The 23,488-nt window shown below is 39.8% G+C and overlaps 1 protein-coding gene across 1 annotated transcript in view; it reads left to right on the forward strand.

The window, feature by feature from the left end:
- DNAH9 (dynein axonemal heavy chain 9) overlaps nucleotides 1–23,488 on the forward strand; it is a 577,218-nt gene that overhangs the window by 165,605 nt on the left and 388,125 nt on the right. The window contains exons 20-22 of the mRNA XM_056117744.1: nucleotides 10,939–11,809; nucleotides 15,315–15,445; nucleotides 15,752–15,878. Of these exons, the coding sequence (XP_055973719.1) occupies nucleotides 10,939–11,809; nucleotides 15,315–15,445; nucleotides 15,752–15,878 (1,129 nt within the window). The remainder of the gene's footprint in view (nucleotides 1–10,938; nucleotides 11,810–15,314; nucleotides 15,446–15,751; nucleotides 15,879–23,488) is intronic.

The following is a 23,488-nucleotide window of genomic DNA, read 5'->3' on the forward strand; positions in this document are numbered from 1 at the left end:
TCTTTTAATTGGTGCCTATTGGCATAGAGAGATTTTTGTTATGGAGATTTGTCCCATTTTTCTGCCAAAGTTTGGTGTATTTGAGGGGCCTGTCTTGTCTTAAGGTAGCTCATTTAGTTTTTCTTAAAACCATGGTTTTGAGCCTATGAAGCTCCTCAGTTGTTGTTTGTCCATGAAACTGTGTGTTGTTCCTTTTGATATGAATGAGAGTCTAACTCGGTAAAGTATTTTTGGTGAGCATTTACTTCATTGAGTTTTTTCACTATATTCCATCACTGTTTTCAGATCTGAGTGTTTCATCGGATAAGTTGATTGTAAATCTTAAGAATGTACCTACCTTTATAGGCAATTTCTTTCTTCGATCTTGCTGCTTTCAGAATTTTATCTCTGTCTATGGATTTTGTCATTCTGATCAGATTGTGTCTTGGAATATTTTTATTTCGATTTCTTCAAGCTGGTACCCTTCAAACTTCCTGGATTTGGTCGTTTGTGCTCTTCAGCTCTGGAAATGTCTAGCAAAGATGTCTTTGACAGTTTCTTTTTCATCAGGGTTTTGCTTACTTTCCCTGTGAGACTCCAATGATTCTTATGTTATTCCTCTTGGATTCACCCTGATTTTCTCTTTACTTTTGTTGGTTCATTTTGAGGCTCTTTTCCATTTTCTGCTGTTGTCTGGAGATTCTTTGCACCTCATCTTGGAGCTCACTGATTCTGTCCTCAGCAGCTGTTACTCTGCTGCTGAGACCTTCCACTGAGTTTTTCTATTCTCCTACCAGGATTTTCTGATCTATCATTTCTGTTTGTAATTTTTGTTTGCATTTTCCTCATTTATGCTCTCAAATCCGCTTGTATTTTATTGGCAGTGCATTTTACTGTTTCTTTTAGCTCCCTATGCATCTCTAATTACTCCCTTCTAAATTCCTTATCAGAGAGGTTGTCTAGCTCACTAGTACTGGTTGAGTTATCTGAGCTAACTTCTTCACTCACTAAGCCTGGTGATTTTCTGCATTGCTTTACCATCATCTACATGGTGTTACAGACGTATCACCATAGAGGAAATTGAAATGGTAATCAAATGTTCCAAAAACAAAAGCCCAGGCTCAGATGGATTCACTACTGAATTCTTTCAAACCTTTAAACGGTACCTGTTACAAATCCTTTTATAGATTTTCCAGGAAATTGAATAATCAGAAACACTCCCAAACAGTTTCTATTAGGCAAATATCATCGTAATATCCAAAGCATACAGAAATACCCACCAAGAAAGAAAATTACAAACTGATATCCCTGATGAACACAGGACTAAAATCCTCAAAACATATGGCAAATAGAATCCAACAACTCATTAAAAGGATCAGACACAATAATTAAGTAGAATAAAGGAGGAAGAAATATGAAGTTTAGTATGGAAAGCCTCTTCAATTGATTCTAGGAAAACTGGGCAACTACATGCAAAAGAATAAACTCAGACCTATTTCTGAAAAATTCCAGACACAAAAGTCATATCAAAATGGTTTAAAGACCTCAATGTCAGACTGAATTCATAAGGTACTTGAGCAATATGTAGGCAGAACCCTCCATAACATTGAAGCTAAAGGCATCTTCAAGAATGAAACACCGCTGACCAAGCAGCAGACACAAAGATAAACAGGACTACATTAAACTAAGAAGGTTCTGCACTTGAAAATAAATAGTGATCAAGATACATATGCCAGACACAGTAACAACAAAGTCTCCAATGGAGACATTACTGGGCCCGCTCGAGCAAATCAATGATCAACGGGAGGGAAAAAAAAAAGATACAAAGACAACCAACAGATTGTGAAAATTTATTTACACAATATCTATCTGATAAGGCTTATAATCCAAGTAATATAAGTTACTTATTGAACTTTACAAAGAAAAAAAGACCACTAAAAATGGGGAGAAGAAATGAACAGAAACTTCCTCAAAGTAGAAATACAAATGGCCAAAAGACATATGAGAAAATGCTCTACATCAAAAATCATCATGGATATGCAAATTAAAACAATAATGAGATTCATCTCACACTACAGACACTGACACTTATCAAAAAGAACAAGAGCAAGCAGTGCTGGCATGGATGTGGGGAGAAAGGGACTCTCCTTCATTGTTGTTTTCTAGCCTTTTTGGAAAACAATATAAGAATTCCTAAAAAACCTAGAAATTTGAGCTTCCATAGGACACAGCAATACTTCTGTGGGAATATATAGCAGCAACCCAGAAACACACAGCAGAAATTCCATCTGCATTTCTATGTTCATCGAAACTCTATTCACAATAGCCAGAATCTGGAAACAACCTGAGTGTCTGAGAACAGATGATTGGTTAAAGAAACTATAGTAAATCTACACAATGGAATGCTATGCAGTTGTTAGAAAAAAATGAAGTTAAACTTCATTTATAAAACCATAATACACAAAAAGAAAAAAGAAAGAGCATGAAGGAAAGTGCCTCCCATAAAGGAAGCCTGGGGATGGGGGTTGGGGGTGGGGTGTTAGGAGAAGGTGGGAGGGAAACGGGGGACATTGTTAGTGGGAAATGTACACTGGTGGAGGGATGAGTGCTGGATCATTGTATGACTGAATCCCAATTATGAACAACTTTGTTATGATCTATCTCACGGATATTCAATTAAAACTTTTTAAAAAAATAATGTGGAGTTCATGCCCATTTTAATAAGCTTAATCAATGGCAGAATAAATAACAGTACTCTTACATTTAAAAAAAGTTCTCTTATAAATGGATGAATGTGGATAATAATATGCTGAGTGAAATGAGTCAGAAGGAGAAGGATTACCATAGAATGATTGTACTCATTTGTGGAATATAAAAAAGCATAATATGAGACTAATACCCAAGGACGTAGAAATATGGGCCAGGAAGATTGGTTCATGGTTGGAAGCTTGCCTCAAGTACTGGGCAAGACGACAGTTGGAATAGAGAGGGGACCGTTGTGACAAAGATAGTTGGAAATGTTCACTCTGTATAAGAACTGTGTGCTGGAAATAGGTAAAGGAACAAAGAAATATCTCAGTATCTGTATTGCAAAAGGAGAGAGAGAGAGAGAGAGAGAGAGAGAGAGAGAGAGAGATAGCAAGCGAAAGAGAAAATGCCTGTAATAGATACAGGCGGGGAGGGGAGGATGGCGGGAGGGAAACTGGGGATATTGTTGGTGGAAAATGTGCACTGGTAGAGGGATGGGTATTGGAAAATTGTATTTGCATCTGTTTTCACCAGGGATATCAACCTGTAATTCTGTGTGTGTGTGTGTGTGTGTGTGTGTGTGTGTGTGTGTGTGTGTGTGTGGTATTTCTGTCTTCTTTTGGTATCAGATGAGAAACTGGAAGGAATTTACTCATTTCTCAGTTCTCTTGTTTGGCCACATAAAGATTCTCAAAGTAATTTCTGATAATCCTTTAAATTTTTGTGGCTTCTATTGTTATGTTCCCCTTTCCTGTCTTACTTGGTTTAATGATGTTCTCTCTCTTTCATTGTGAATCTTGCTGGTGGTTTATTGATCGTGTTTATTTATTCTAAATATAAGCTCTTGGTTTCATTGATCTGTTGGATTGTTTTTTTTTTCAGCTGTAAATTTTTTTTTTTATTTTTGGGTCACAACCTGCATTGCACTGGGGTTTCTCCTGGATCATGCACTCAGGAATTACTCCTGGCGGTGCTCGGGGACCATATGGAATGCTGGGAACCTAACCTGGATTGGTCGCATGCAAGGCAAACGCCCTCCCCACTGTGCTACCACTCCAGCCCCTCAGCTCTAAGCTTTATTATTTCCTTCTTCCTGCCTTGTTTGGGATCCTTTTGTTGGTCATTTCCCAAGATCTTAACCTGTGAAGTCAAGTTAAATTTATGGGGGTCCTTCTTTACCTGAAGATTTTTGTGAAGATATATAATTTCTTATTAACACTGCTTTGCTGTGGCCCACAAATTCTAGTAGCTGGTGTCTCCATTCTCTCTTGTTTCCAGGAATCTTTTGATTTCCTCTATAAGCATTGGTTGCTCAGAAGTAAGCTGTTAAATTTGATTCTCTGGTTCTGTGTGTGATTTTCTACTTTCAGTGCATCATGGTCTGAAAAGAAAGTTGATACACTTTCTATTCTCTTAATTTTTATGGAGTTTTGTCCCAGTATGTAATCTATCTTGGAGAATGTCCAATATGCACTGGAAAAAATGTGTATCTGGCTTTTGGAAGGTTAAAATTCCTGTATATCTCTATTAGGCCCTTCTCTTCCATTTACTCATTCAAAGCTAGTATTCCTTTCTGAGTTTTAGTCTCATTGATCAATCAAAAGATAACAAAGCTGTATTGAAGTCTCCAACTAGTATTGTGTTGCTACCAATGTCTTTCATGAAGTCCATTAACACTTGTTTTAGGTATTTTGCTCGTCCCTCATTAGGTGCATTTAGGCTAGGAGTATAACTTCTTCCTGATGTGCACTTCCCTTGATTACTAAGAAATGTCCTTCACAGTCCCTTCTAATTGTTTTTCAGCCTGAAATCTATGGATAGCCACCCCAGGTTTTTTGAAGGAGTTGTTTGCTTGAAGAATTGTTTTTCATCTTTTGACTTTGAATCTTAGTAAGAGACAATAAGTAAAAATTGAAAATGGGATAGATAATGTGACTGGTCCCCTTCTGGATAAAAAGAACATAATGAAGTAAGACAAAGGATTATATGTTCTTTATAAAGTGGTTATAATTAATCTCAGGTGAAAAGCTATAGGCCTGAAGTAAGGTAGTTGTAGTGAGAATGAGAGAGGAGAGAGAACTTGAAACATATTTAGAAGGGAGAATCTTGATTGAACAAGACACATGAGGAGAGAGGACAGTAAATTCTTCATCTTCCGGTTTGGAAACGTAAGTGGGAGGTGACCCTGTCCTGATACTCACTGTGAAGCATAGCATAAAATGGGAAGAAGTAAGGATCCAAACACTTAGTTTTATAACTGTGGGTATCAAGTGGGGTGCGTCATCATTAATTGTATATCAAGACACCGTACTAAGGTTAGCATTTACTTATTGCTAACTTTCTAAAAATCATTCTAGCTCCATAGTTTTCTCCATCTCATTGCTCCTCCCTGGGTCAGCTCTGGTCTGAATCAATTATATTTCCAATATTGCTCACTTGAGAATCATATTTCTACTTTCTTTAATTACGGTTTAATAAGCCTGACTTTCAGAGTATTTGTCTTTTATATTAAAATGTGTTGCTTTAAACCACAACACCCAATAGAGAGAGAGAACAAAAGGGAATGCCCAGCCACAGAGGCAGGGTGAGATGGGGAGGGGTTGAGGGTGGGAGGGATACTGGGATCCGTGGTGGTGGGAAATGGGCACTGGTGGAGGGATGGGTATTTGATCATTGTATAATTGAAACCCAGGCACAAAAATTTGTAAGTCTACAACTGTACCTCATGATGTCTCACTAATAAAAATTTTAGAAAATGCATTGCTTTATTACTTCAATGTCAAAGACTAATTATTATTTTCTTGTTTTTATACTATGTTGTTCCCCTATGGTTTGGAGAAGTGCTTCAAATTTGTTAGGTATATTAATCAGATGTATGATTATCCTAACAATTTGTATTCAATTTTAAGAAGGGTTATCTACCATCATATTTATAATTTCCTTTCACTAGTTAGGCCAAATTAATTTTGATGTGTGTTCAGCTAGAGGAAATTACTATTCATAAATTCAAACTACAAAAAAGCTCTATGCCTTAACGTAAATGAAGTTTGATACGTTTGACAAATAAAACCTCATGAATATTTGAGGAAAAAATAATGATTTAATAATATTCATATGTGTTGGGGAAAGAATGGCTAGAAAAATCATTTGTGATCTTCTGTATAAATCTATTAGACATTATATAACATATCGTACCTAATGTACTATTCACTAATTAAACACAAATAATAAATTTATTTGTTTGTTTTGGGGCGCATCCAACAGTTCTCAGAACTTACTCCTGGCTTGGTGCTCATGGATCACTCTTGGAAGTGCTTGGGGGACAATATGCAGCACCAGAGATCAAACCAGGGTCAGCACATGAAAGATGAGTACTTAAACCCCTGGATTATCTCTTTGGTTCCTCCATTAATAAATTTGAATGAACTGGACTTTTTAGAACTTTTTAGGTTAATAGCTCTTATAGTAACCCCAAGAAGCTAATTTCACTTACTCTAGCCCCAATTATAAGGAGAAACTACATACTCCAACAGTTAGTCTTTGAAAATCAACATTGAGTAACCCTGTTGGATAATCTTTTCTGCTGGATAATTTTTCCATAAATTGGTTACCCTTTTTTTCTTTTACGTTTTGCCCCTACTCTCATCACTGTCACTGTCACTGTCCTCCCGTTGTTCATTGATTTGCTCGAGTGGGCCCAGTAATGACTCCATTGTGAGACTTGTTGTTACTGTGTTTGGCATATTGAATACGTAACAGGCAGCTTGCCAGGTTTTGCCGTGCGGGTGAGATACTCTCGGTAGCTTGCTGGGCTCTCCAAGAGGGGTGGAGGAATTGAACCCAGGTCAGTCATGTCGGCCACGCGCAAGGCAAATGCCCTACCGCTGTGCTATCGCTCCAGCCCTACTCTCATGTTGTGAAAAAAACAAACAAAACTTGCCTATATAGACAACTCTTTTCATCTCTGAGAACTCCAACCTGATGTTCATTTTTGAAGCACTGATTGAATTCAATTGAATTCAATGATAGTCTATTTTACTCTCTTAAGATGTAAATCCATAATCAGAATACATAAGCTAAAAACACTTAGATGAAACAAACTAAAATCAAACATAGCAACATTTAAGTTAATCTGATTTAATGCATAAGTATTACTGTATTGCATGATAATTAGGTTTAAATGGTAAGCAGTTCAGGCTTTAATTAAGATTACTTTCCATCTACCAAATCACATGTTTCTAATGACATCTGAGAGTATAGGCAAGGCAGCTCAAGAAAAGTAATACAACTTTTCCTCTCCTCCAGACTCCACAAACTAACCAGCATCCAAGCAGACACATTGGAAGCAATTGTCAATTCACTACTTAATTTTTTTTCAAATTTCTCTGATGATGAATCCTGTGATTGCCCTTATCTGATTCTCAAGAAATGTGTGGTACAAACCCTTAAATTATGGCACACTAAGCACATGGTTACAAGGAAACATAAAATTGGTGATGTAAAAGCCAACAGGGGCCTAGAGGAGAAAATAAAAGGCTCCTTGAACACTTAACTTTTGAGTACTAATGACCAAATTCCTTTATCTGCACATGCGATTTCCTCCGCACATATAGTCCTTATCTTAAAGGAGAGAATCAAATAACAACTGAAGTATGGAGTTGGAGCAACATAAAGAAGATAATAATAGGAAAGAGTAGGAGCATAGACAGTGAATGGATGGCATAAGCATCAAAAAGAAGAGGATGAAAAACCCAAACTTGAAAGTAGATAAAGTCTTATGGGTCAAGTACAGAATCACACACTGGCCTGGGGTATAGAAGGAGGTCAGAGAAATATTGGAGAGAACTAAAAGACTAGAAGACTTTGAGGTGTACAGTAAGGGAAAGCCCTAGTAATGGCATAAAATCTTGGTTCTGTGCTGTAGTTTCCAAGATCCCTCTTAGTGGTTCTTAAAGTTGAAGTAACTTTTGCCTGAAGGTGATGCAAGCCATAAGCATGTGGTTTACCAAAGAAAGGGACATCAGTTTTGCATATTGGTAGCACCTGGGGAGATTAAAACTCCCATTCCCCCAGTTCATGCTTCAATAATTCTTATTTAATTGAACCAGAGAACACATATACATGGAGATCATTCGAAATGTCATGGAAATACTAATAAATGGCCAATAATAATAGTTAGTGGTTTAGAGGGAGCAATGTTACATATAAGGGTGGCGCTTCTAAGAGTCAACTCTATCATTTAAAGACTAATAGTATGCTACTGGTAGCTCATGACAGAACTTTGGCTTACATTATTGTAATGTGACAGTGGTACTTTGTTTCAAGTGATCTATAAGATTAAAGTGAAACACTGTCTAGAGCAGACTTAAAAATAAATAAGATGTCCTATACATAATGAAATATCCGGCAGCCACCAGGAAAAAATAAAAGTCATGAAATTTGCTTGTAAATGGATGAACACGGAGAATATCATGCTGAGTGAAATATATCATAAGGAGAGGGACAGATATAGAATGATTGCAATCTATAAGAATGGAATATAAGAAAATATAGTATGAGATGAATAATCACAAGGAGAAAAAAAAAGTTCCACGGTTGGAAGCCTACCTCAAATGGTGGGGGAAGAGGGCAGTTAGGATAGAGAAAGGAATACTATGACAAAGATAGTTGGAAATGATCATTCTGAATAAGAACTGAAAGTCGGTAAAGGAACAAACATGATAGCCTTCAGTACCTATCTTGCAAACCATAATGCTCAAAAAGGAGGTGTGGAAGGAAGAATCAAGGGAGGGAGGGAGGGAGGGAGGGAGGGAGGGAGGGAGGGAGGGAGGGAGAGAGTAGAGAAGAAAAGCGCCTGCTATAGATTCAACCTCTGGATAGTGGTGGGAGAGAAACTGGGAAATGTATACTGGTGAAGGGATGGGTGTTGGAACATTGAATAACTGAAACTAAATCATGACAACTTTGTAACTGTGTATCTCATGGTCATTCAATAAAAAGTTAAAATACATAAAAAATAAGATGTTCTTTCACACAGACATATGTATTGGATAACATATGGTTGTCCTTGCTTCTCTTCAGGGAGCTTAGATATATTGAGTTATTTCTACAACAGTGCCCCTGAGACACACCCACTACCATCAAGCACTAATAATCTCATATTGCTTTTCTCTTTTCTTTATGTTCTTTGCATGGTTTATTTAGCCATGTCCTTTTTGCATAAACACAGGAAGACAGTTGATGCCATCCTTTTGTAACATGAGAGTTAATTGACTTCAAAATAATATTTATTCCTGGGCATCCATTATATTTACTTGACTTAAGCCTCAGTTGCCTTTACTTCTTAAAACCCCCAAAAAGAGCATCCCAACGAAGGGACTGGATAAACCGAGGGCAAGCTGTAAGCTACCCTGGCATTGAAAGGGGACAAGCTAAGTATGGTTAAAATAACAAGAGCATGGTCATAGAACAAATTCTGTCATGACCCAAAAAGAAGTAATTTAATAGGATAAGAATCCTGCTGGGGATAGGAAAGACTAACCTGTCCAGAGAACTATAATCTGGGATATGTATTGAGATGTCCCCAGGAAGAGCCAACCTTTAATCTTAATATATCTCTTACGGTGTTCATACAAAATGACTAGAAATATTATAAGAAGTAAATTTACTATGATTGTTTAAATAAATTGCTAGCTGAGGAAAAGAGAAAACAATACACCCTGGATGGAATCCCGCTCTTAAGCTGATCTCCCAGTTATCTGGAGTGCTGAACCCTCAGATGAGATTTTGTTCTTGAGTTAATCTCCTAGAGCTTCTCCCCAAAGAAGTGGCTTCACATGTTTGTTGTTATGACCATGTTCAACCCCACCTATGTGTACCCTGCCCTTCATTATTTCTGTATAACTATGCTGTAAGTGGAAAGAGGAGAGTAGAAAGATGCTGATTATGAGACTAGGAAGAGAAGGACTGGATTAGACGACGGGGAATACGAGGACTAGTAGAGGACATTGAGTCTACAAGGAGAATGAATGATGGAACTGCGATGACTGGGACTCCGACCAAAAGTACGACTATAATTGTGCTGTAACAGAGAAATTGGACTATGTTGGGGAGGAGAGGGAAGTAAACTGACTACCAACCAGCCTGGGGCCCAGTTCCTGTTTCTCCATTCCCACAGTTCTTCGTCTGTCACCCTGGGCCAGCCAGGGGAACGGTTCTCGGTCACTGAACACTTTCATCACTCACCCCAATGCCCTTCTTTTGGAACTCACACATATGCACATCATTATTCATATCTTCATTTAGTATATTAGCTAAGATATAGAGTCAACCTAGGTTTCCAATGAGAGATAAAAGGGTTATGGAAATGTAGCATATATTCACAATGAAATACCATGAAGCTGCAAGGAATGATGAAATCATGCAATTTACTGCAACCTGGTTGGAACCAGAAGATATTTAGTTGAGTGAAACAAGCCAGAAGATAGACAAACACAGGGTAATCTCACTTATCTATGGTGTATAGAATACTGGGTGAAGAAATATATTGTCGAAAAAGGGGAAGTGTGATTTCTACATCACCCTTAACCCCAGTATTTGGAGAGGAGAAGAATGGAGAAGGAAAGAAATCATGAAATAGGAAGAAGGCTTCAGTTATACTGCTGATACGAGTGAGTAGTTTAGCCACATATCCAAAACACAGACTCGAGAACCCTGAAACCATAAGGTCTAAGCTGGAACCATTGGGACTTTGTAAGGTTTCTGTCAAGTTGACAGATGGGGGTAGGGTGGGGTTTAGGGTTGACTAAGAATATGGGAACTCTGGTGGAGGGAAGTTGATACTAGTGGTGGGATTGTTGTTGAAATATTATATGTTTAAACTAAACTGTCAATTTTATTTTGCAAATAATAGTACTTCAATTAAATTTTGTAATTAAAAAATGTTCTCCTCTACACCTGTCTGGTGAATCTTGAAGATGAGAATACTTTTGTCTTCTTAGATATGAAGAGAAGATACATCATAATGTTCTTTAAAACAGTTATACTCACCCCAGTTCAACCTCTCCAATATTTCTTTTCTTCCTATCCTTTTGTTAAATGTATTGCTCTATGGTGGAATATTAAGCATATAATTGTTTAAACTGGCACTCTCTTTATGGCTCTAGAAAATGAGTCCCTGTACTTACAGAGGGCATCTGCTATGTTTTGTAGATTTGATAGCCGTGACCCTCATCAAATGCTGGATGAAAGGCACTTTGACATCCAGCAAATGGAATCCACTATGGCCTCCATTTCTGAATCTGCCAGTTTGTTTGAGGTCAATATTCCTGAATACAAGCAGCTGAAACAGTGCAGAAGAGAGGTCTGCCAGTTGAAAGAGCTCTGGGACACTATTGGGATTGTGACCTCTAGTATCCATGCCTGGGAGAATACCAGATGGAGGGATATCAATGTGGAGGCAATGGACTTGGAGTGCAAACGGTTTGCCAGACACATCAGGAATCTTGATAAAAAGATAAGATCCTGGGATGCATTCACAGGCCTGGAAAGCACTGTGTTGAACACTCTGTCCTCTCTAAGAGCAGTAGCAGAGCTGCAGAATCCTGCTATACGGGAGAGGCACTGGAGACAGCTGATGCAAGCCACAGGTGTAAGCTTCACCATGGATGAGAACACAACCCTGGCACAGCTCCTGCAGCTCCAGCTGCACCACTTTGAGGATGAAGTCCGAGGCATTGTAGATAAAGCTGTGAAAGAGATGGGTATGGAGAAGATGTTAAAAGAGCTGCAGATCACCTGGGCTGGCATGGAATTCCAGTATGAGTTGCACCCACGAACCAGTGTTCCCCTACTACAATCTGATGAGGACCTCATTGAAGTTCTGGAGGATAACCAAGTCCAACTTCAGAACTTAATGACGTCAAAGTACATTGCTTTCTTCCTGGAGGAAGTATCTGGTTGGCAGAAAAAGTTATCTATAGCTGATGCTGTCATCTCTATCTGGTTTGATGTTCAGCGCACATGGTCTCATCTGGAAAGTATATTCATCGGATCTGAAGATATCAGAGCTCAACTGCCACAGGTACTGGTTAAAAATTGCTTCTCTCTTTGCTTTCACACCCAAGTCAAGAGGAAACTACCTCTTCAGGTATCTCTAGTTGTCTTTCTTCTTGGCTTGGCTGCCTTGGATTCACTCAAGAGCACTTGAGTGTTGAAACTGCAAGTCACAAAAGTTAGAAAAATACGAAATTTCATGTAAAATTTTTTTATGTAGGAGTACTGCTATTTATTGAGCCATTGATTAAGCTTATTGAATCGGGAATGAACTCTACATTACTTTTTTTCATTCAGTATGTTAATTTATTGAATTTTTTTAAATCACAGTCAGATACAGTTACAAAGCTTTCCTGTTTTAGTTTTAGTCATGCAATGATTGATCACCCAACCCTCCACCAGTGCACATCTTCCACCACCAAGAACCCCAGTATTCCCCCATCCCACCCCTCCTTCCTCCTCTATGGCACAATCTCCCCATACTCTTTTTTGTACTGCTTGTTATGAATACCATAAGATTTTGCACAGCCATGAGAATGACTGCATGCTACAGAATCCTAAAATTTAGATAATTAGAGTCTGAAGAACTCTCTGCAGTGAGCTGCTAAATTTGGAGATTCTTTTGTGTGTCTCTAGATCACGGCCATTAAGGAGCCTAAGTAGCAGTTAGAAGCAGTTTGTGGGTGTGGGTATGGGTGTGACCTCCAGGGTCCCATGGGGGATGGGGGATGAGAGTGACTGGACAAACCCCTATCCCTTGAGGCCTAGAGTTTTCCATCACTAAACCCACGTATCTGCATTTCTCATTGGGTTCTGGAAGTTGGTGGCCACTGGGGCAGTTAGAGGGATGATAGCTGCTCCCATCTGAGTCACCCCAGTGAAGGTGGCCTGGCTTAAAGTCCGGAGACATCTCTGCAGCAAGCTTCTTGTTTCAGAGATTCTATTATGTGTGTCTGGATCATGACCCTTGTTGCCATCTTTTCCAGAGAAATAAACTATAAGCATATGCCCTACGGGGTGTGCCCATTTGCCCGAAGCGCACCACACCACCAGGCCTAACTTCGGTTTTCTTATCTCTTTATGGGATTTATGGGTCTCTGAAATAGGCCAATAAATGAGCTTATATAGCTGAGCCAGAGGTGGTTTTTGAACCCACCCTGAGTCCTGGGTCCCACATGCCTAACTTTTGGCCATTTAATTTCTTGGTAAACTTGGCTCCAAGTTGTTGGGTCTGGCCAAAGTCACAGTGGCAATTTTGGGGTATCAGGAAGTTTAAAGGCACCATCAGGCTGCTGATGCATTCACCGCACAGGTACAGGTTGATCTGCTGGCAGCACCATTCCTACTCATGTCAACCTTTTTATTTCTAGATTAGCATTGAAAAGTAAGGAGAGTCAGGTGTGTGTGTGTGTGTGTGTGTGTGTGTGTGTGTGTGTGTGTGTGTGTTTTATTTAACTCTATCCATACATAAAAAATAGCAACTTCAGTTGGGTTGAACTGCTTATAGTTTGCTCCATAGATAACTACCATGGAGGTGGCAACTGAGAGCAAACCTTGTTTCTAGTAAAATTCAAGTTCCTTCCCATCAGTAAGCTGTTTCCTATCATTTCCTGTGCCACAATACTAAATACTCCCTAACAGTATACTTTGTATACTTTGTTAGGAAAAAAAATGTTTTCTCATTTTCTCTGTATTCCTTCAATTTATTTGTCTACAAGTGAATTTGATTTTAAAGTGCCACATGTCCATACCACTTTTTTTAAAAAAAAACTTTATTTTTTTTCTTTTTTTGTAGGAATACTGCTATTTTTTCAGCCACTGATTAGCTGATTGAATTGTGCATGAATTCCACCTTACTTTTTTTTTTCATTTTTTATTTTATTTATTGAATCACTGTGAGAGCAGTTACAAAGCTTTCAGGTCTAAGTCTCGGTCATACAATGAAACACCTGTACCTTCACCAGTGCCCATTCTCCACCACCAAAAACCCCAGTACACCTCATCCCACACTACCTTCACCAGTGCCCATTCTCCACCACCAAAAACCCCAGTACGCCCTCATCCCACACCCTCCCCCTACCTGTGGAACAGATTATTTCCACATTACTTTCTCTCTACTTTGATCACATTCAATATTTTGACACCAGACCCACCATTATTATTTGAGATTTTACCCCAACACTCAGTTCTGCTGAAAAGGCAAGAGTAGACAATTTGTGTTCTATTGCTAGTTATGAATAACATATGATGTCGCATGGCTGCAGTGGGGCCATATGATTTTGAAATTCCGAAATTTTAACACTTAAATCTGGAGGGATTTCTCCCAAAAGCCACTGAATTTTGAAATTTGCTCCTGAGTCTCTGGGATCATGGCTATTGAGCAGCATGATGAGGAGTCAGAGAGGCCGTTCGTGGGCGATGACTTGGGGTCTCGTTGGAACGGGGAGACCAGAACCGGCTCCACCCTCATCCTGTGAAGCCCAACAAGTTTCGTCACTGCGGGCCCAGACCTGACTGTCCAGTGGCCTCTGGAGGATGATGGCCACTGAGCTGCCAAGGGGGAGCAGGCAGAGGGACAACACCCTTTCCCCCCTGGGGTGGCCTGGCAACAGTAACCTACTGTGGGGTCCGGATGCATTTCTGCCAAAAGCCACTGGGTTTTGAGATTTGTTTCTGAGTCTCTGGGATCATGGCCGTTAAGCAGCTTGATCAGGAGCCAGAGAGGCCATTCTTGGGTGATGACTTGGGGTCTCGTTGGGGTGGGGAGGACAGGCCCGGCTCCATCCCCATCCCTTGAGGCCCAAAATGTCTCCTCACTGGGGACCCAAAACTGACTGTCCGACGGCCTCTGAAGGATGGCAGCCACTGGGCCACCAGGGGGAACAGGCCAAGGCATGAAACCTATTCCCACCTGGAGTGGCCCAGCACCGGTAACCTACTGCAGGGACTGGACACATTTCTGCCAAAAGCCGCTGGGTCTTGAGATTTGTTTCTGAGTCTCTGGGATTATGGCCATTAAGCAGTTCAATCATGAACCAGAGAGGCCATGCCTCCAATTATATAGCTGAGTTGGAGGTGGTTTGTGGGTATGTTTCCCACATACCTAACTTTTGGCCGTTTACTTTCTTGGTAAATTTCGCCCCAAGTTTTTTGGGTCTGGCCAAAGGCACAGCAGTAATTTTGGGGTGTCTGGAAGTCTGAAGGTACCATCAGGCTGCTGATGCACTCGCCTCACAATACAGATTGACCTGCTGGCGGCACCATACCCTCTATTTCTATCGTTTTTTGATAGGAAAAAAAAACCTTATTATGTCACCATAGTGTTTTTTGTTGTTGTTGTCATGCTTTAAATGAATTAACAAATGTTTTTCAAATTAACTTTAGCTTCTACTATAAAAGTTACATTAAAAGAGATATTTCTTCTGTGCACAAAAACTCTTTGTTCTCCAATTATTTTAAAAAGCATAACTGAGTTCTAAGACTAAAATGCATTATTGCTGCTGTTTTAAACTAAAGGCATTTCCTTTTTGCAGGATTCTAAAAGATTTGAAGGCATTGATGCTGACTTTAAAGAACTAGCTTATGATGCTCAGAAAACTCCAAATGTAGTAGAAGCCACCAATAAATCAGGACTCTATGAAAAGCTGGAAGATATTCAGAGCAGGTGATAGTCTGCTTGCTACCCTTTTGTAATGAGAAGGGCAATATTTCCTTTTCTCTCTGTATAGTTGAGCTCTTTATTTAAATGCCTAGTGAGTGAGTATATTACAATGATTTCCCACTGTGTCTGGGTACTGTTACATAATTGTGTTAATTTGACATAAAAGTATTCAGATGTACATATTTAAACAGTTCTGAGTCTCACTCTAATTTCTTTCGTTCCATATATTGTATATATTTGCACTTAAGTAACATAAATATGCCTATCATTCTAGGAATCTTACTTAGAAGATTCTGTCTGTGCCCCCAGATTACACCTGTGTGAGAAGGCTTTGGCAGAGTACCTGGACACCAAAAGACTTGCCTTCCCTAGGTTTTACTTTCTCTCCTCATCTGATTTGTTAGACATCCTTTCCAATGGCACAGTTCCACAACAGGTAAGCCCTAGGGGGTTATGTACATCCGCATGCACTTAGAGTTCCCAACAGGTGAGAACCCCACGTTCCTTATCTGCCTCTTCTCTTAGTATGTATATTCAGATGCTGTTGTCATGTTGCTATCATGCCTCACCTCAGAGCCTCCCTCATTTCTGTCATGACTTCTTAGGTTGCCCTACAGACCATGAGTGGCTGTTAGTTTGTAAAGTAGATTTGAGAAGCTTTGTTGTAGGCGGGGGTCACACCCACCAACTGGCCCCCTGGCGCCATGTAATCCCATCAATGGCCAAGACTCAGAGACTATAAAACCCAGCTCCCGGAGGAGAACAGTGCAGAGCCTCCTGCCCCCACGCCTGGCTGTCCTCACTGGGGCCCCTTGGAGGGGAGCGGGTTGAGTTTCCCTCCCCACCCCGACCAGGGCTCCTCCAGCCAAAGACCTCCAGAACCAGCCACCACCATGCTGAGACCACTATCCACACACATGAAGGTACCGGCAGAGGAACAAAGGCATGCAGGTCCCGGGGCTGAGATCTCCAAGCCTATTCGGATAGGGTCTGAGCATCCTCCACCCAGATCCTCCAAATTCCAGTAGGTGGGGGTCACACCCACCAACTGGCCCCCTGGCACCATGTAATTCCATCAACGGCCAAGACTCAGAGACTATAAAACCCAGTTCCTGGAACCATGCAGCCGCATTTGCGGCCGCGTGACATCTTAATATCTCATTCCTACTTTGGACAAACTGGCAGGCTACCGAATGTAACCTGCCAACACAGTAAAGTCTGGCAAACTCCCCGTAGCGTACCCAATATGCCAAATACCAGTAACAATGATGGGTCTCATTCTCCTAACTCTGAAAGAGCCTTGAATATGGCACTTTTAAAAAAATCTCCGGGCTAGGATGAAGGAGACGTTACTGGGGCCTGCTCGAGGCAATCGACGAATAACAGGATGGTCGTGGTCGTGGTCGTTGTTATATATTAGTGGGAAAAGGGACCATACCTTTACAGACAGTACTTAGATCTGATTCTAATTAAACATCCCATGAGAAACAGTTAAAAGTTGTAGCTAAAATTTCCATTAGGAGATAGGGTTGTGATTTGTGTTAATTAAACATTGGTGTGGCTTCATTGAAAGAGTACATATGAAGAATGCAGAATTTTTGTACTACCTCCTAGCACAGCAGGTAGGGCAACTGCCTTGCATGCTGCCAACCTGGGTTTGTTTCTTCCATCCCTCTAGGAGAGCCCAGCAAGATGCCGAGAGTATCCCACCTGCATGGCAGAGCCTGGCAAGCTCCCCAGGGCATATTCGATATATCAAAAACAGTAACAAGTCTCACAAAGGAGACATTACTGGTGCCTGCTGGAGCAAATCGATAAACAATGGGAGGACAGTGCTACAGTGCCACCTCCTTGCTTATATAGTAGCTTTAGTCACTTTAGTCACTTAGCCATATAGACTTGAACATATCATTTTTTTTGGTAAGAGACTTCTGTCGTCTCTAAAATTCTTACCTTGTTATCTGAAGCCACAGCCTTGTTATCTGTAGCTATAGACTTCAGATACCTCAGGTTTTCAAACAAAAGTTATTTGGAATTCTTGTTAAAATATATAATCTTAGACCCCCCACCTCTTGGGCTGGAGCGATAGCACAGCGGGTAAGGCGTTTGCCTTACACGCAGCCAACATGGTCGACCTGAGTTCGATTCTTCCACCCCTCTCGGAGAGCCCAGCAAGCTACCACCAAGAGTATCTCGCCTGCACAGCAAAGCCTGGCAAGCTACCCGTGATGTATTCGATATGCCAAACATAGTAACAATTGTCACAATGGAGACGTTACTTGGCCCACTCGAGCAAATTGATGAACAATGGGAGGACAGTGACAGTGACAGATCCCACCTCTTAAGTGTCCGGCACCATAGTTTCAAAGGGCCTGTATAATTTGTACGTATGAGGATTTCCCATTGAGGTTGCTTGTGTCACTTAATCATTTAATCACTTAACTTCCCGTTAGTCGTCGATTTGCTCGAGCGGGCTCCAGTAACGTCTCCATTTGTCCCTGTCGTGTGCTAGTGTAGCCCAATGGCATCTGTTCGCTCCGGGAACATGAAGAGCCTCAAACCGATCGTTCATGATCTTGACGAAGAAGTCTGACCATCTGGTAGGTGGGCGGCCACGCGGTCTCTTGACATCCCGTGGAATCCAATCAGTAACAGCTCTAGTCCAACGGTCGTGTTTAAATCTCATTACGTGACCAGCCCATCTGATTTTCGACACCTTGGCAAATGAGACAGCATCCCTGATTCTTGATCGTCGACGGATGTCAGAATTCCGGATTCGTTCTCTCATTTGAGTGAAACGTGATCTTCCAAGCATAGCTCTTTCTATTCTTCTTTGGGAGACCTGAATGGCATTCTCATCTTGTTTGCATAGGGCCCAGGTCTCTGAGGCATATGTTAATGCAGGAAGAACAGTGGAATCAAAGAGATGTGCCCGGAGCCGGAGGTTCTTCGTCCTCTTAGCTATTTCTTCGACGTTCTTGAAGGCATTCCAAGCCGCTCTCTTCCTCCTGTGCAGCTCGGGTGCCAGGTCATTTGTCATGTTGACCTCTCGACCTAGGTACACATAGCTGTTGCATTCGGAGATGGTTGTTCCATTGAGAGCGAATGGGGCGTCAGGAACAAGGCTGTTTCTCATAAACATTGTCTGCTTGTGTAAGCATCATAATTTGAGATTCACTATAGTAGACCACAGAGTTTAAAAATGACATACTGGAGGAAGACATGCTATTTCTACTGCATGTTATGTTCTTTAGTTTTCCTTATTTCTCACCTTACACTAAAAATAATTCACTTGTTTATAGTTCTCTTATTTCTCTTCAGACTATAGTCAAAATACTATACTCAGAAGTAACTTGGGTGACTTCTGCTTCAATTGTTACTTTATAACTTATTTGACGTATAATTGGGTTATCTATTTACATTTCCTTTCAATTTTTCTTATTCTATTTGATTTTACAGTTTAAGTATATATAATTTTAAGCATCAAACTAAACCAGAAGACATGTATATTTAGAGACGTGCATATGTTCTTTACTTACTCCTTTCATGGTATCACTATCTCCCCCACTAACTCCTCCAGATAACCAGTTCCTTAAGTTTCTTTTTTAAAAAAAATTTAGTTTTTTAGGTTTAATTATCTTATTTTTTACAGATACAAAGTTGCTCATGCTTGGATTTTGTCATACAATGTTCCAAAACCTGTCCCACCACCAATGTCCCCAGTTTCCCTCCCACCACTCCCCATCACCTGCCTGTATGCCAGGCACATTTCTTCTTTGTCTTTCTCTCTGTCTCTCTCTCTCTCCAGTCCATATATTTATATATAAGATGCACATCTTTCTTTGGGGGCATTATGATTTGCAATACAAACTGAAGTTATCATGTTTGTGTGTTTTTTTTTACTGACTTACTTTCAGCATGCAGCTCTTGTTGAGAATGATCATTTCCAACTATCAATGTCATAGTAGTCCCTTCTCTATCCTCACGGCCCTATACTCAACCCCTCCCCCCCCCACACACACACACATACTTATGACAAGCTTCTATTCATGGAGTAGTCCTCCTGATCCTCATTTCTACTTTACTTGTATAATAGTCTCATACTATCTTTTTTTATATCCCATAAATGAGTGTTATCATTCTGTCTGTTCCTCTCCTTCTAATACATTTCATTCCGCATGATACTTTTTATGTTGATCCATGTATAGCAAATTTTATGACTTAATTTTTTTCCTGGTGACTGTATAATATTCAATTGTGTAGATATACGATGGGCTGGAGTTATAGAACAGCAGGTAAGGAATTTGCCTTGCACACGGCCAACATGGCCAACCTGAGTTCGATTCCTCCACCCATCTCGGAGAGCCCGGCAAGCTACCAAGAGTATCTTGCCCACACGGCAAAGTCTGGCAAGCTCCCCGTGATGTATTTGGTATGCCAAACACAGTAACAACAAGTCTCACACTGGAGACATTACTGGGCCCACTCGAGCAAATCGATGAACAATGGGAGGACAGTGAAAGATGTACTATTGTTTGTGCAGTCATCTGTTCTTGGACCCTAAGTTTATTTCCAAATTCTGGCTATTGTAAATAGAGCTGCAATGAACACAAAAGTGTAGATGGCATTTCTGCTGTGTGGTTTTGGTTTCCAAGAGTGTATACTCAGAAGTAGTATTGCTGGATCTAATGGAAGCTTAATTTCTAGTTTGTTTTTTTTTTAGCAATGATCAGTGTTTTATTTTATTTTTTTGGTTACTATTATTATTTTTTATTAGTGAAGCACCATGAGGTACAGTTGTAGACATACAAAATTTCGTGCTTGGGTTTTAGTTATACAATGATCGAGTACCCATCCCTCCACCAGTGCTCATTCTCTACCACCAATGATCCTAGTAGCCCTCCCACCCCCACCTCCCATTCCTATTGTTTCCCAAAAAGGTAGGACCAGTCAGTATCCCATCCAACAATAAATGAGAGTTCCTTTCTCCCCTCATCCATACCAGCTCTTAGTAGCTCATGTTTTTACTGATTATTCAGAAGTAACTTTTGTGATGTGAGATGACATTTCACTGTTTTGATTTGTATCTCCCTGATGATTAGTAGTTTAGAGAATTTTTTCTTGTTTGTTTTGGCCATCTGGATTTCTTCTTTGAGGAAGTTTCTGTTCATTTCTTCTGCCCCCCCCCCTTTTTTGGTGGTTTTGGATTTTTTTTCTTGTAAAGAACAAAAAGGCACTTGTTCTACCAGTGTCTTATAGATCTTTGATATTAATCCCCTACAGATGGATATTGGGTAATTTTTCTCATTGTGGGCTGTCTTTGTATCCTGAGCACCATTTCTTTCAAGGTGCAGAATCTTCTTAGTTTAAAGTAGTCCTATTTGTTTATCCTTGCTTCAACTTACTTTGTTAGTGGTGTTTCATCTTTGAAGATGTCCTACATTCAATTTCTTGGACACTTCTGCTTATATTTTCCTCCATGGATGCAGGTCTGATGTTGAAGTATTTAATCTATTTTTATCAAGTTTTTGTGCATGGTGTTAGATAGAAGTCTGAATTCATTTTTTTTATGTGTAGTCACCTAGTTTTCCCAGCACGACTTGTTGAAGAAGAGGCTTTTCGTGCTCCACTTCACATTTCCTTCTACTTTATCAAAGATTAAGTTGCCATATTTTTGAAGTACTGTGCAGAATATTCAACTCTATCCCATTGATCTGTGGATCTGTCTTCATTCCAATATCATGCTGTTTTAATTACTACCACTTTGTAGCACAGTTTGAAGTTGGGGAGGGTGATGCCTCCCATCTTCTTTTTCCCAAGGACTGTTTTAGATATTCATCGGGGTTTATTGTTTCATATGAATTTCAGAGTTGCTTGCTCTATTCCTTTTGAAAAATGCCATTGGTACCCTTATAGGAAATACATCAAAAATGTATAATGCTTTAGGGAGAATTGCCATTTTGACAATATTACTCCCCCCAATTCGTGAGCAGTGGTTGTGTCTCCATTTCCTTTTGTCCTCTTTTATTTATTATAGTAGTGTTTTGTAGTTTTCTTTGTATAGTTCTTTCACCTCTTTAGTTAGTAAGATGATTCCATGGCACTTAATTTTCTGAAGCACAGTTGTGAACAGGGATTTTTTTAAATCTTTTTTTAAAAAACAATTATTTGCATATAGGAAAGCCATGGAGTTTTGGTATTGATTTTATAAACTGCCATTTTACTATGTAAAACTATTGTTTCTAAGAGCGTTTTTGGTAGTCTTTAGAATTTTCTAAGCAGAGTCTCATATCTTCTGCAATGACTGAATTCTTGGCTTCTTCCTTTCCTATCTGGATGCCTTGATTTCTTCTTCTTGCCTAACTTCAATGGCAAATACTTCCACTACTATATTGAATAGGAGTGGTGAGAGTGGGAACCATTGAATTTTTCCTGACCTTAGAGGGAAGGCTTTTAGATTTTCCCCATTGAGAAAAATGCTTACTATGGGCTTTTGGTAGATGGTTTTGACTATATGGAGGAAAGTTCCTTCCGTTCCCATTTTGTTGAGAATTTTTGTCATGAAAAAGTTCTGGATCTTGTCAAATACTTTCTCAGCAGCTCTTAATATTTTATTAATATGGTGTATTATGTTTATTGATTGTGTATTTAAGCCATTCTTGAATCCCTGGGATGAATCCTACTGGGTAATGTTATATGAACTTTTTGATGATTTGTTGAATTCTATTTGCTAGAATTTTGTTGAGAATATTTGCATCTTCATTTATCAAGGATATCAGCCAGTAATTTTCTTTTTGTGGTGTCTGTATTTTTGGTATCAGGCTGATATTTTCCTCAATGAAACTGGGAGTTTTTCTGTTTCTTCAGTTGTCTGGAAAACCTTGAAAAGGTTTGGCAGTAGTTGGTCACTAAAGGTTTGAAAGAAATCACCAGGGAATCCATCTGGTCCTGGGCTTTTGTTTGAGTGCAGACTTTTGATTATCATTTCAATTTACTTGATAGTGATAGGTCTGTTTAGGTATTCCCAATTTACTTGGTTCAACCTTAAGAGGTTGTAGAAATCCAGGTTGTTTTGTAGCATAAAGATTCTCAATGTTGGGGCTGGAGCAATAGCACAGCGAGTAAGGTGTTTTCCTTGCATGCTGCCGACCCAGGTTCAATTCCTAGTATCCCATATGGTCCCCTGAGCACTGCCAGGTGTGGTTCCTGAGTGCAGAGCCAGAAGAAACCCCTGAGCATTGCTGCGTGTGACCAAAAAATGAAGAAAAAAAAAGGATTCTCAAAGTTGTCTCTGATGATTTTTGAATTTCTATGGATTCTGTAGTGACATCTCCTCTTTCATTTCTGATTCCATTTTTTAGGGTTCTCACTTTCTCCTTCTTCATGAGTCTTGCTAATGGTTTATCAATCTTGTTTATTTTTTTTTCAAAGAACTAGATCTTGATTTTATTGGGTTTTTTTTTTGAGGGGGTTGGGGGATTCCAGGTCATTAATTTCTTCTCTAAGTTTTATTACCTCCTTTCTCCTGCTTGGTTTGGGCTCCTTTTGTTGATCATTTTCCAAGATCTTAAGCTCTCAATTCAAGTTCTTTTGTGGGCCCTTTCCTCCTTCCTGAGAAGTGCTTGCAGAGATACAAAATTTCCTCTTAACACTGCTTTTGCTGTGTCCCACAAATTCTTGCAACTCTTGTCCTCATTCTTGTTTGTTTCCAGAAGTATTTTGATTTTATCTTTGAGTTCCTCCATAATTCACTGATTCTTCAAAAGTGAGAGCTTTAATTTCAGGTGTTTGATTTGATGCCGCATTTCTGTGTGTGACTACCTTCATTTTTAAATGAAGTATAGTCTGAAAAAGTAGTTGATATTCTTTTCTTTTAATTTTATGGAGGTATGTTTTGTGGCTCAGAATGTGGTCTATCCTGGAAAATATGCCATGTTCACTGGAGAATTCTGGGCAATTAAATGCCCTGTATATACCTACCAGTCGCCTATCTTTCATTCTCAGAGAGATTATGTAGGTGGGCATTCCTTGCTGAGGTTTCAGGGC

This window comes from Sorex fumeus, unplaced genomic scaffold (assembly GCF_029834395.1).
Source record: "Sorex fumeus unplaced genomic scaffold, SorFum_2.1 ptg000036l, whole genome shotgun sequence".
NCBI classification, from domain to species: Eukaryota; Metazoa; Chordata; class Mammalia; order Eulipotyphla; family Soricidae; genus Sorex; species Sorex fumeus.